The sequence below is a fragment of the Tiliqua scincoides genome, chromosome 1, assembly GCF_035046505.1.
Source record: "Tiliqua scincoides isolate rTilSci1 chromosome 1, rTilSci1.hap2, whole genome shotgun sequence".
In the NCBI taxonomy this organism is placed as follows: Eukaryota; Metazoa; Chordata; class Lepidosauria; order Squamata; family Scincidae; genus Tiliqua; species Tiliqua scincoides.
Genome location: NC_089821.1, coordinates 263685088 through 263698964, shown reverse-complemented (window position 1 = coordinate 263698964; position 13877 = coordinate 263685088). Strand labels below are relative to the sequence as shown.

The 13877-nt window shown below is 42.2% G+C and overlaps 1 protein-coding gene across 1 annotated transcript in view; it reads left to right on the top strand.

Annotated features, from left to right (window-relative positions):
- The window catches only part of TTBK1 (tau tubulin kinase 1), a 113375-nt gene that overhangs the window by 18427 nt on the left and 81071 nt on the right, over positions 1-13877 (top strand). The window contains exon 2 of the mRNA XM_066611829.1: positions 11347-11494. Coding sequence (XP_066467926.1) covers positions 11347-11494 — 148 coding nt within the window. The remainder of the gene's footprint in view (positions 1-11346; positions 11495-13877) is intronic.

The following is a 13877-nucleotide window of genomic DNA, read 5'->3' as shown; positions in this document are numbered from 1 at the left end:
AGTGGGTAGTGACAGCTGCATCGTCGGCAAAGAGGAAGTCACGCAGACATTTCAGCTGGACTTTGGATTTTGCTCTCAGTCTGGAGAGGTTGAAGAGCTTTCCGTCTGATCTGGTCCGGAGATAGATGCCTTCTGTTGCAGTTCCAAAGGCCTGCTTCAGCAGGACAGCAAAGAAAATCCCAAACAAGGTTGGTGCAAGAACACAGCCCTGCTTCACTCCGCTTCGGATGTCAAAAGGGTCTGATGTGGAGCCATCGAAGACAACAGTGCCCTTCATGTCCTTGTGGAAAGATCTGATGATGCTGAGGAGCCTGGGTGGACATCCAATCTTGGGGAGAATCTTGAAGAGGCCGTCTCTGCTGACCAGGTCGAAAGCCTTTGTGAGATCTATGAAGGCTATAAAGAGTGGCTGTCGTTGTTCCCTGCATTTCTCCTGCAGTTGTCTAAGGGAGAATACCATATCAGTGGTGGACCTGTTGGCTCGGAATCCACACTGCGATTCTGGATAGACGCTCTCTGCAAGTACCTGGAGCCTCTTTAGTACAACTCGGGCAAACAGCTTTCCTACAACGCTAAGGAGAGAGATGCCGCGGTAGTTGTTGCAGTCACCCCTGTCACCTTTGTTCTTGTACAGCGTGATGATGTTTGCATCCCTCATGTCTTGAGGTACTTCACCTTCTCTCCAGCAGAGACAGAGGATTTCATGCAGCTCAGTGACGATGATCTCTTTGCAGCATTTTAGGACTTCAGCAGGGATGCTGTCTTTTCCAGGTGCCTTGCCAAAGGCAAGGGAGTCCAGGGCCACGTGAAGTTCTTCTAGGGTTGGTTCACTGTCAAGCTCTTCCAGCACAGGCAGGCACTCAATGTTGTTCAGTGCTTCTTCGGTGACTACATTTTCTCTGGAATATAGCTCAGAGTAGTGCTGCACCCAGCGTTCCATCTGCTGCGCCCGATCCTGGATGACCCAGCCTGTTGCAGACTTCAGAGGGGCAATTTTCTTCTGTGTTGGACCTAGGGCCTGCTTGATACCATCATACATCCCCTTGATGTTGCCCGTGTCAGCTGCTATCTGTATCTCGGAACAGAGCTGGAGCCAGTAGTTGTTAGCACATCTCCTGGCAGTCTGTTGGACTTTGCTGCGAGCAGTTCGGAGGACCGAACTGCTATATAAAATATATATATAATATATAATATATATTATATATATATAATTTTATATATATATAAAATTAATGAGCGTTATCATATCATATATTAATATATAATTAATTAATATAAATCATTAATTTATATATATAATGATTATATATTAATTAATATATAATGATTATATATAATGATTTATATTAATTAATTATATATTAATATATGATATGATAATGCTCATTAATGATATATATATAAAAGAACATGAAAACGTGGACAACAACCTTAGCAACAAATAGGAACTGGGAGAGATTAAAATCAGAAGGGGCATCTTTCAAGGAGACTCATTGTCTCCCTTGCTGTTCAATATTGCACTCATTCCCCTATCCACGATTCTCAGTAAAACTAGATGTGGCTGCACCGTCTCAACTCAGACTGGTAAAATCAACCATCTTCTATACATGGATGATCTGAAACTGTATGGTAAAAACCAGTCTGAGTTAAATAGCCTACTGAACACTGTACATATATTCAGCACCAACATCCAGATGACATTTGGACTGGACAAATGCGCCACAATAACACTCCAACGTGGCAAAATCAAGAATGTAGGAGTTGAATTAGCGACCGGAGATATCCGATCGCTTGGCAACAGAGATCAGAAAAAAGTACCTGGGAATACTTGAGGCAGACGTCATATTAAGCAACAGAGTCAAGATATTGTCTCAGCAACAGTACCAAAAAAGAGTCCGCAAGATACGAAAGTCAGACTTGAATGCTGGAAACACGATCAGAGCCATTAATACCTGGGCTGTGCCCTTGATCAGATACCCAGCAGGTATAATAGATTGGACCAACAACAAACTAGAGACCCTGGACAAGAAAACACGAAAATTGACAGTGCACCATGTATTTCATCCTAAAAGTGACATTGACCGGCTGTATTTAGCTCGCAGAAGTGGAGGTCATGGCTTATTACAAGAACAACAAACAGTGGAGGAGGAAAAGTGCAACCTCCATGACTATGTATGTAACAGTATGGAGAAACTTCTAAAAGTGGTCAAAAGTGAAAATGTTATCTCTGAATCAGAGACAAAAGTGGACTACAAAATAGTGACACTCACCTGCCAGCTTAATAGCTGGATTGACAAACCTTTACATGGACAGTTTTTAAAAAACATTGATGGCATCTGTGACAAACAGACCACCTGGACCTGGCTTAGAGACAGATTTTTACGCAAAGAGATGGAAGGTATCCTGTTTGTAGCCCAAGAACAGGCCCTTCAGACGAATGTGATGAAAGCCATAATTCAGGGTACTAGTAACAACAGCCCAAGCTGATGATGCAAAAGATGGGATGAGACTGTAAACCATCTGATTTGTGAATGTTCCAAAATTGCCAATACTGACTATAAACGAAGACATGATGATGTTGCATGACTTATACACTGGGCCTTATGCCAAAAATATGGCTTCGACATGTCCGAAAAAGCTTGGCAACATCAGCCAGAGAAAGTCCTGGAAAACGAAAAGATCAAAATCTTCTGGGACTTTAGAATCCAAACGGATCGACGTGTTGAGGCCAACATGCCCGATATCACATTAATTGACCACAATTCCCGACTTGTGACCTTCATCGATGTTGCCATCCCTGGTGACCACAGGGTGGTAGAAAAGGAACATGAAAAAATAGACAAGTACCATGAACTGTGTCTAGAAACCACCTGATTGTGGATGAAACACACTAAAGTGCTGCCAATAATCATAGGTGCACTAGGGACCATCTCTGCAAATTTTGACAACTATTTGCAACAACTGAATGCACCAGCAATTATACTCGCTGAGCTGCAAAGAGCTGCTATTATTGGAACTGCGTCAATTATCAGTCAATACCTGTGATGATCCTAAGCCTTTGGTTGGGGCCCGACCTTCGCGGGCAGTACCAGTGAAAAATTTTGGACAGTAGTGGTGTCCCACACCCCCGTGCTCATCATCAGTGGTGGCCCACATCCCCCATGCCCCTAGTGAAGCCATTGCATCTGAAGCACCAGGAATCTTGACAGCCACTGTGGAGATACCAGTCAAGATGTTTAGGGCCCTACTGGTGTTGTTAAGGATTCTAAATATATAGTATTGGAAAAGGCATTTTCAGTTGCAAATATGCATGTATTGTTAAGTTATATTCCTGTTGTTTGGAACTTTCCACCTGGAAATGAGTTATGGATGCTTAGAGCCCTCATCCTACAACACTGGGAGAAATCTCAACCCTGAGATCTGACAATAGATCTCACGCTTGCAATCATTGGCTTCATTTGAAGGAATAATTAGTAGATGGGGATAAAAGTAAAGAGATTTTTCAAAACACATGGGCTGCCTTCCTAGAATCCTGTGGATCCAACACTGTTATAGTCATAGCTTTATCTCTAAGTGAAGACTTTATTGACTTCCCCACCATGTGTTGGTTATAGTTGTCTTTTTAAAAAATTTGAAATAAGTTGTCTTGTTTGGAAAAAAAATGGAAGAATGTTACATAAACCTGATGGAAAAGAGGAGCCTGGAGGGAGAAGCTTCTGTCAGGCCTTTCTGAGAACTTGATGTTGGAAACTGATAAAACAAGTTAATTTTGGCCTCCTGCCTCTAATTTCAAAGTTGCTTTCAGGTAAAACTGATTGCTTGCCAAGGGCTTAGTAGTAGATCTTGCAAGTACCTTATTTCCACAAATCCCTTTGTTCCAGTTGAATTAATGGTATCCTCTGAATCAGTTTGTGTAATAACATAAAATTACCTGGTTAATAGCAGGTAATTCTAATTAGTAGATGAAGTTCAAAATAAAGACCTGAGTACTATGAAGAACCAGCTTCTATAGTTGTAGAAAATTTCCAGGGCCAATCTCTTCAACCATTCCCACTCATAAGCCATTGTCCTTCAGTCATTTATCCTCTCTACTCTTTTAGTCTGTGTTAAAATGAACTTGAATGTATTGCAGAAGTAGATGTATATTTTATTGCAGGACTGCAATAAGCAGTGTACGATTGCCTTGGAGATGAGGCGTATATCACTTACTGTTAAGAATTGAGCTCAGCACATGATTCTGAATTGAAGTTGACCTGTGCATTGAACAAGTGGCCTTGGTGTTATTTGTCTTTTCAGCAGGATTTAACATGATATAATATTGGCAAGTTGTAATATAAGCGGTAGAGTTAGCTTTTGGTGGTAGGCAACCATTTTTTATATTCTAATGTTCTTGTTTTCTTATTGTAAGAGTTTCAAATGAAACAGAAAAATAATATTGCATGAAAAAGAAATGGAGGGTTTTAATGAACGGAATTAAATATTGAAAGAACAGAATCTGTAGCAACAGAGCTGGGAAGTAAAATGTAGGAATTGTAGAGATCAGCCTTAAAGAGTTGCAAGGCATTCTGGGGCATGACGTGACCAGTGAAGTGGAAGTCACAAGGCACGATGCACTCCAGAATGCCTAGTGGCTTCCTGGTTGCACTGGCCCTGCAAGCCACTTGTTGCAACCGTAATCCATTACGGGTTACAAGCCATGATGTGTATGCGCAACCTCCTGATTTTAGAAATGGGCTATGTCAGAAGGCCAGATGCAAGGGAGGGCACCAGGATGCGGTCTCTTGTTATCTGGTGTGCTCCCTGGGGCATTTGGTGGGCCACTGTGAGATACAGGAAGCTGGACTAGATGGGCCTATGGCCTGATCCAGTGGGGCTGTTCTTAAGTTCTTATGTTGCGACCTACAGTTTGAAAATTGCCATCTTTGACCATTGGTGACTTGTTTAGGCCCTGATAACAAGTGCTTCATAGTTTGGGTTTCTCCCCATTTCCCTCCTTTCCCACAAGGGACAGAGAACTTTAAGTGAGGCAGTGTCCCAGTTAGGGTCCTTCAGGTCCTTCAGGTCTGCTGGTGTCTTCAGGAACTGATGGCATGACCTACCTGATCTGGACTTCTTTGTCTTCTCCTTTTCACTGGTTACTATCTTCATGAGTTCATTGAAGCTCGTTTTTGTTGCACTGACTCTGGGGGAAAAAAAAATAGGGCAATGATGCCAAGAAGGATTTTCTTTGCAGTGTTCTTCCTCTTTTTGTTGTTGGCAAACAAAGCTGGCAATGTCTAGCGATATAAACACATTCTGCTCTGATCTAGGATAAATTGTGTCCTGCTCAGACAAAGGCATTGTGCAATAATCTGTAATGAACCATTTGGATTATTTATTTTTTATTTATCATTTTTTAATCTTGCCTTTCTGCCCTAAAAGGTACTTTGTTATGTTTATTTTTTATATCATATAAATAAACTCCCTCCCCTCCCCTTGCAAAAGCTAGGTAACAAGACATTATTTTAAGTCTCACTAGAACTGCTCCACAGAGGGGGCTGATCAAAGATCTTCTGGAAGCATGTTCCAGAAGTATGGTGCCACAACAGAGAAGGCCCTATTTCTTGCTGCCATCCCCTTCACCTCAGATGGCGGTGGAAATTTTAGCGGGGCCCTGCCAGATGATCTAAGGCAGTGTTTCCCAACCTTTAGGAGCCTGTGGACCATTGAAGCAAAAATTGGAATTGTCGTGGACCACATGTAACCTCCCATCCCTGAACACCAAAAATACATTAAATTTGTAATAGAGGAGATCATTATCCACAGGGGTTCCATTCCCAGAACCCGCACAGGTAAAGAAAACTGTGGTTTTCTAAACCTGCAGTTTTCACTACCCCCCTGAACCCGATTGGAGCTGAGCTTCGATCAGTCCAGAGACTCTTCTGAAACCTGTAGAGGCCACGGTCGCATGCACATGGCTTCTGTGGGTTTCAGAAGAGCCTCCGGAGGTGAGAAGAGAAACCGGTCCCCTTACCTCTGGAGTCTCTGGAATGGCTTGCACCACGGGTTCAGGGACCCGTGGATGAAGAAATCCGCAGGTACCGAATCAGAGGATAATGCAGGTTGCCTGTAATTAGAAAATTAGATTTATTATTTATAGAGATTTTTAAGATTTGTGGTTTGCTGCTTTTGCTGCAAGCTGTAGGCAATCTGTTCTCTGCCTGCTCTAGAGGTTCATTGGGGACTGTTTGCTTAGAGACATTGGAAGTAATCAAAAGCGATTTTTTTTCCTTAGATCTCGTAGATCTCAGAGTCTCACTGACCACCTGTGGTCCCCGGACAACAGGTTGGGAGCCAGTTGATCTGATTCTAAGGGGACAAGCCAGACTGTATGGGTGATTACTCTCGTCCCAGGAGTACTCTGGAGTAGTCTGGACAGACAAAAGAAAATATTTCTTTACTCAGCATGTGGTCAGTCTGTGGAACTCCTTGCCGCAGAATGTGGTGACGGCATCTGACCTGGATGCCTTTAAAAGGGGATTGGACAAGTTTCTGGAGGAAAAATCCATTATGGGTTACAACCCATGATGTATATGTGCAACCTCCTGATTTTAGAAATGGGCTATGTCAGAATGCCAGATGCAAGGGAGCACACCAGAATGAGGTCTCTTATTATCTGGTGTGCTCCCTGGGGTATTTGGTGGGCCGCTGTGAGATACAGGAAGCTGGACTAGATGGGCCTATGGCGTGATCCAGTGGGGCTGTTCTTACGTTCTTAAAGCCAGCACCTTGAATTTGGCATGGAAATTAATCAGCAATCAGTGCAGTTGCCAGAGCAGCAGCCTGTCAAAATCAGATTGCCAAGCTCCAGTAACCACATGAGCTGCCGCATTCTGAACCAGCTGCCTGAAAAGGGGTCCTGTTGCCTCTGGCGGAGGCCAGATTGATGGCAGTGAGGAGCAGCGTCTTTCCTATAGCTGCACTTTTATTATGGAATCCCCTCGCAGTGGGATTATGAACTGCCCCTTCCTGTTAGCCTTCTGGCAAGGGCTAAAGGCTTTCCTCTTCCACCTGACCTTCCCTTCTTAAGTTGCTTTGGGGTTTGTGGTTGTATTTGTTTTAATATTTTTATTGCACTATTTTTTATTATTACAAGTTTTGCACTTTATATTTTGTTCCTTTTTTTGCATTTTACTATTTTTTCTTCATGTTTTATGCTGTCTTGAGATTTTATTTGGAGAGAAAGGAGGGATATGAAACATTTAAATAAATAAAATAGTACAATATCATGTTAAAAGACAAACACTAACTGATAATGGGGGGAGGAATCTAGGTCCCAGTGCATGAAGTCCACCAAACATTTCCAGGTGCTGTTTGGTTCCAGATGTGTTTGAAATGTTGGGCATGGTTTCCCCTGTCAGTAAGCTTTACAGTGTTGTTGGCCACAGATGAGAAGGCTTTACAGTGTGTTTTGGTAGCACATAAATAATGAAGCAGGACCTCCTCACCTCAGGGACAGTTTGAGAATTGGTGTTTGTGGGGGAGGGGAGGGGGCAGCAATGCATGGGAAGGACAGAGTGGATAGAGAGATGCTCTTTACACTCTCACACAACACCAGAACCAGGGCACATCTACTAAAATTGAGTGTTGGGAGAGATAGAACAGGCAAAAGAAAATATTTACTTTCTTTACTCAGCATGTGGTCTGTGGAACTCATTGCCACAGGATGTAGTGATGGCATCTGGCCTAGATGCCTTTAAAAGGGGATTGGACAAATTTTTGGAGGAAAAATCCATTACGGGTTACAAGCCATGATGTGTATGCGCAACCTCCCGATTTTAGAAATGGGTTATGTCAGAATGCCAGATGCAAGGGAGGGCACCAGGATGCAGGTCTCTTGTTATCTGGTGTGCTCCCTGGGGCATTTGGTGGGCCGCTGTGAGATACAGGAAGCTGGACTAGATGGGCCTATGGCCTGATCCAGTGGGGCTGTTCTTATGTTCTTATGTTCTTAATCACTACAATTGTGCTGCTGCTTCCAGGAATTGTGCTTCCTTCCAGGAAGGAAAGGTTTTTTGTTTTTTTTTAAAACTTACTTGAGGGTTGTCATGGCTCTCCAGAGGGTCTGAGGAGCCTATGACCCCCTCTGCAACATTCCCTGCACCTCCAAAGAACTGTAAAAAGCAAAGCAAAAATAAAAAACCACTTCTGGTTTTGTGATGAAAACCAGATAAGGTAAATTAAAAAAACCTTTTCATGCCTGGCAGCAGCATGATTGTGGCAGTCGCATTGCTGCCAATTTCTTGGCCACTCCCCTTAAGGGGGAATGTCCTTCTTCTGGTTCCCTTGTGGGTTGTGATGCATCAGTTTGAGCCTTAAGGAATGCGGAACTCAAGTCTTCTTCAGGTTCTGTAGGTCAGTATCAACACCTTGAATTGGATTTGGAAGCAAACAGTGAGTAAACATAGTTGCCACAAATCAGAGACCTAGGTGTTTTGAAAAGGTAATAAATCATTTAATGTATCAGCATGTTGAATATTTGTGCAAACTCCTTACCTAATGTCCAGGAACATTCTACCACTTTATGGGAAATCAGTGTAATATTGCATTTGTAATTATGTTTTATATCAGTTTATTAAGGCCTTGTAAAAAGGTCTGTGATCACACAGAATATATGTCCGTAACCATAATCCTGTACCAAGTGAAAACAAAGCCATATAAAAATTCTGTCATCACTACTAGGCAGAGGCTGTAGCATTATCAACCCTAGTTTTCGGCTGTAATCTTTAACATGTTGGAGAGTAAGCCCTATTGAACTGAATAAGGCATACTTATTCAGACAGTTCCCCTGGGGGCTGGGGATAAGAATAGGCCCTCAGTTTGGCTGTACTTGTCATAAGAGGCGACTAAACAGCCACCGGGTAGATGGGACTCATCAGCCTGGGAAGGCAGCTCGTCTGAGAGAAGGAAAACTCTGATCCCAAACCTTCACTGCCTTGTGGCTACATCCAGTTATGGAAAAGGCTTCAGGAGTCAACCTCGAGGCAAAATCTGGAGCCGGAGTCCCTGAGGCAGTTCATGGCTGAACACAGTCACGTTCTGGCAACTCCTCCGATGCCGCTGGAACCAACCATATTGGTTTCTGCCTTTCCATTGGACCATTTCAGTGACGTGGAGAGGGGGGATTTGCTGCATGGGTAACAGTCTATCCTCCATATCTACTTTACCCAGGCTTTGCGCACTGGAGAGGACACTCTGTTCCAGAACCACCATTCAGAGCGCGATACCATAGTCTTCTGAGACTGAAGGATACCAACATGGATTCAGACACATAAGACACATATAGATTTGCACTATCAGTGTGCTCAACAGTCCTCAGTTTTGATGTAGTGAAGTCAACCTAAGCTTGTTAGTTTTTATCTATTTATTTAGCATATTTGAGCCCACCTTTCTTTACATAATCAAGCAAGCTAACAGACCTTTTGGAAAATTTGCACACTCATTCTGACTCTCATATTTTGGAGCAATTGCCTGACTTGTGAGGTGATGTAGGGGACTTGCAACGTCCTTCCTTCAATATTGTCAAGCAAAGCTAACCTGTCTACTGATAGGAGAACATTGTGCCCCAAATCAGGATAACTTTTTGTTCAAATGAGGACATGGTGCAGGATTCATAGTGAACAGCTGGGATTTTTTTATTTCTCTATTTTTAATTATATCTTTGTTTACTCAGTTTTCTCTTTGAGGTATATTGACTTTGATTTTATATTTGTGAAGGCCCTTCTTTGGTTGACTTACACTTGAAGACAGTCTTCCAAAGTTGCATGTTTTGATATTATCCTTCAAATGTATCCAGCCCAAACTATTGTTCAAATGGCTTTCAGTGTTATGACCAAGACAAATTTCCCTATTAGTTCTGAGTCAGGTTGGTGGATTTTATAAAATTTATAACTGTTTATAACTATTTATAACCAGTTACAACATGATTTGGCAATGAGAATGTGATTTCCACAGTGAAAGCGCTGATTTATTGTTATTTCACTGGGTTGGGAATAATACTCGAATTCTGAAGTTTGCTGTTGAACTGTTTTATGCTGGCTGCTGGTTCAGAGGCATCCAGTCTGGTGGAGAATCTTTTGTACCAGAAAGAGCAGTTTCCACTTTTTGGACAACATCAATGGTTTTTTCAGTCTGGTCTTTTCAAGAGTTAAGCATTAGTTATTAAATTTTTCTCTGTACACCGCTTTGTGAGCTTTTAGTTGAAAAGCAGTATATAAATACTGTTAATAATAATAATACTCTATGGAGTTTGTCATGATTTTCTGGATTATTTGTCTTTCTTGGTCTCATCTGCAAAGATAGCAAATGCACATATTGCACTCAATTCATGCTAGATAGAGTAGTACGTTAGATTTGGAAGATCCAGGTTCAAATTCTCACTCAGCCATGAAGTTTCCTGGGTGACCTTGGGCCAGCCAATATCTCTCAGCCTCACCTACCTCACAGGGTTATTGTGAGGACAAAAGGAGGGACTTTGTACCCCACTAAGCTCCTTGGAAGAAGGGCAGTATAAAAATGTGAAAAATAAAAAAATAAATTATGTCTTGTCAGGTCCCTGGGGTAACGGAGAATGAGAATAGCATTTAAAGCATTCTGATACAGCATTCACTGATGGAAAATATTAATCTAGGGACTGTGTGCAGTATCATCTTGTGACAGATCAGTGACTAGAAGAAGATACTTGAAGAACCTGTGGCCTTCAGGGCCAAGGCAATGTAAGACCAGAGCTTTTCTTCCTCTCTAGAGTGAGGGCATTAGATTCTATAGCCAGTAAATAATTGCTGGAATGTGATTTCCATTGTTTCCATGGAAGTGAGGGATTCTCAAGAGTAGGCAGGAAGAAAGGTGGGGGTGGAATCTGTGAAATGGTTGGAAAAATATCAGAAAAGCAGGTGCTTAAAGTATGCAGTGCTGTACTTGCTAGATAGGCAGTCCAGAGTAAAAGAAACATTGCACCATATATTGTCTGATGCCAAAGGACAGCAGCAACTCCAGGCAGAAAGGGTGGTGAGTAAAATGCTTGCTGACCCATGGAATCTGGATATTGTCAAATCATTTTGTAACTGCTCCATAGCATGCAAGATTTAAATACCAAAAGTTATTTATTTACTGACTCTGTTACAGGCTTTTCCTTCTTTCTCCTCTTTCTCTCCTGTCCCAGCTTTTCCCACCTGCTTCCTCTTTCTTCCTCTGTGGGCCCTCTATGGGCGAACGTATTGGAAGCAAATAGGGAAGGTACCGCAACTATAAAGATACAATGGGCTCTCTCCAGTTGACTGATAGGATCACGTTTTGTCTTCCGTTTAGCTGAAGAAGATTGGTGGTGGCGGCTTTGGGGAGATTTATGAGGCCATGGATCTTCTGACCCGTGAGAATGTGGCCCTGAAGGTGGAATCAGCTCAGCAGCCAAAGCAGGTCCTGAAGATGGAGGTGGCTGTCCTAAAGAAGCTACAAGGTAAGAGGGAAATTGTTGTAGAAGGTATGAATTTCTTGAGCTTGTGTTTGCTCATACTATTTACCTTCTGCAGTCTACTTTGTGCTAAAACTTCTTGGCAAAAGGAGTGGCTAAGTGCAAAACTAAATTCTGCATAACATTCTGAGTTTGAAGTGTAAAGTCAGAATTGTGTATACTTAACATTTCATTGATAATCGCTGCTGTCAAGAAAATACATACTGTTTCTTTAAAAATTACAGACAGGACCTGCAGCTTCATTGTTTGCTCTCAGGCTTCCGATGAGGCATGTATTTAGTAAGTAGAATGGCAGGCAGAATTGCCTGCAGAATTTAAATGGCTGGTTTTTTGTATTTGGTTTGCCATCCTTGTGAAGTTGAATTCATGCAAGTCTGCTGTGTGCAGAATACGGGCCGACTGTATCTTTTAATTCTCTGATGTGAACATGAACTTCTAAAAAGTAGTTGGGTGACCAGTTCATATGCTTTGCATCAGTCTAGATATGTTTCATGAAGAAGAATGCCAAACTCTTTTGCTTGCAGCGTAACTCTCTAACATGAATTTCATTTTGTATTGGAGAAACAAATATTTTTAGAACTTTTTATTTTTGAATTTTTTTGGAGGTTTTTATTTTTTACAAATAGAATACATATGATAGGATTAAAAATAAAATGTATCCCAATAGATAAGGACTCAGGTGTGTCACCTGATCAAGATCCAATAATCTGTTATGGGACATGATTGCTATATTGGCCCCAAACAATAAAATGTATGGATGAGGGGTGGTTCTTTTGTTTATGCAAGTTTTTTAAGTGAAAGAGTGTTCGTGTTACTAAACTCAAAGAGCCTGTATATGCTTATGCCAAGAGATGTTGGTTCAATAAAAGATATCATTTGCCAGTTTCGTCTCACAAGAGCAAAAGAACAAGCTTTTTCTGCCTTTGCTTACTTGGAAAGTCCTGAGAGAAATAATCAGTGTTATCTTGGGCAGGTTCACATGTGAGGAAAAAGGAAGCTTGAAGGGACCAAGGGCAGTTCTAAAGACCTTATATGAAAACTAAACATTCTAAGGGGTTGCTCAGTTAGCTTTCTTGTACTGAGGTTGTTGTTTAAACATATCCAGTAACTGCCGGTCCTGGAGTGAAAGAATACTCTGTGCTAGTGTAAGAATTGCTTTGTTGGATCAGGTTACAGTCCATCTAATCCAATGTCCTGTTATCAATGTGCTGCAAATGAAAATGGGGGCAGCACCTAAACAGGATCCCAAATGCTGTGTCCAGCAGCGACCAGCCAGATGCCAGCCTGCACGATTCTTAAAGATCATGGAAACGGCCATACCCATTGTTTTCATCAGCACCTGATACTTGGAAGTGTCCTGCCTCTGACTGTGGCAAATTCATTCAGCTATTGTGCCATTGAAATACTTCCATGAATTTGGGTTATTGTCCCGACCAAATATCTCAACTCCCTTCTAATGCCTGCTTTTTGGCTAATTAACACCCTCTTTATCTCTAGAACAACCGCTGTGCTGTGCAAAGGAATGAACACAGAACTCCTTATCTATAGCAACTACCCAAATTTATTGCTATGAATACAGACACTCCCTGCAAGTCCTCTTGTCCAGAGGCTTTCCCTCCCCAAAACTCCACTTAACTCAGTGGGTAAAGGTCTGAAGCCTCCAATTCAAGTCCAATCCGGTCTCTAAAGCACAGTCCAGTCTTCTGTGTCCTCCAGCAGAGTCCTGGCAGTCCCCTTCTCCTGTAGGTCTGGGTCAGGTAGCCCTCTTGGTCTGGTTCCCTCCGGGTCAGGTAGCGTCTCCCTCTGGGTCAGCGTCCCGCTCCTCGCTCATTTGGGTCAGCGTCCCGCTCCTGGCTCTCCCTCTGGGTCAGCATCCGGCTTCTTTGGTCATTCTGAAGCTGCCTTTTATCCTTTGTGTCCCATTAAGTGTAAATGCAGCTCAGCTGTGAGCTACCTCCTTAGCTCATTCAAAGCCCCATCAAGGTCAAATGAAGCTCAGGTGTCCAACCAGGTCTCCATTGGCCTTGATTGATTACAGCTGTGGAGCCAGTCCTGCCCTTCCCAGAGCTATCAAACAGCTGTCAAAACATGGGATCACTGTCAACACCACATCATCCACCTGATGATCTTCTGATCTTCCATTACAGTTATCCTTTTTTGAAAGTATCAGAGGTGTTGGCCATCATTACTTCTCGTGGTAATGAATTCTAAAACTCAATTCATTGTTGTGTGAAGAAGTATTTTATTCTATTCGGAACTTACTGCTAATCAGTTTCATTTATTAGAATCTAGTGCCTAATTTAACCCCTTGGATAGAGATACAGATTAAGGAACACTGTTTATTAATTGGCTTGAACTTGGTGATATT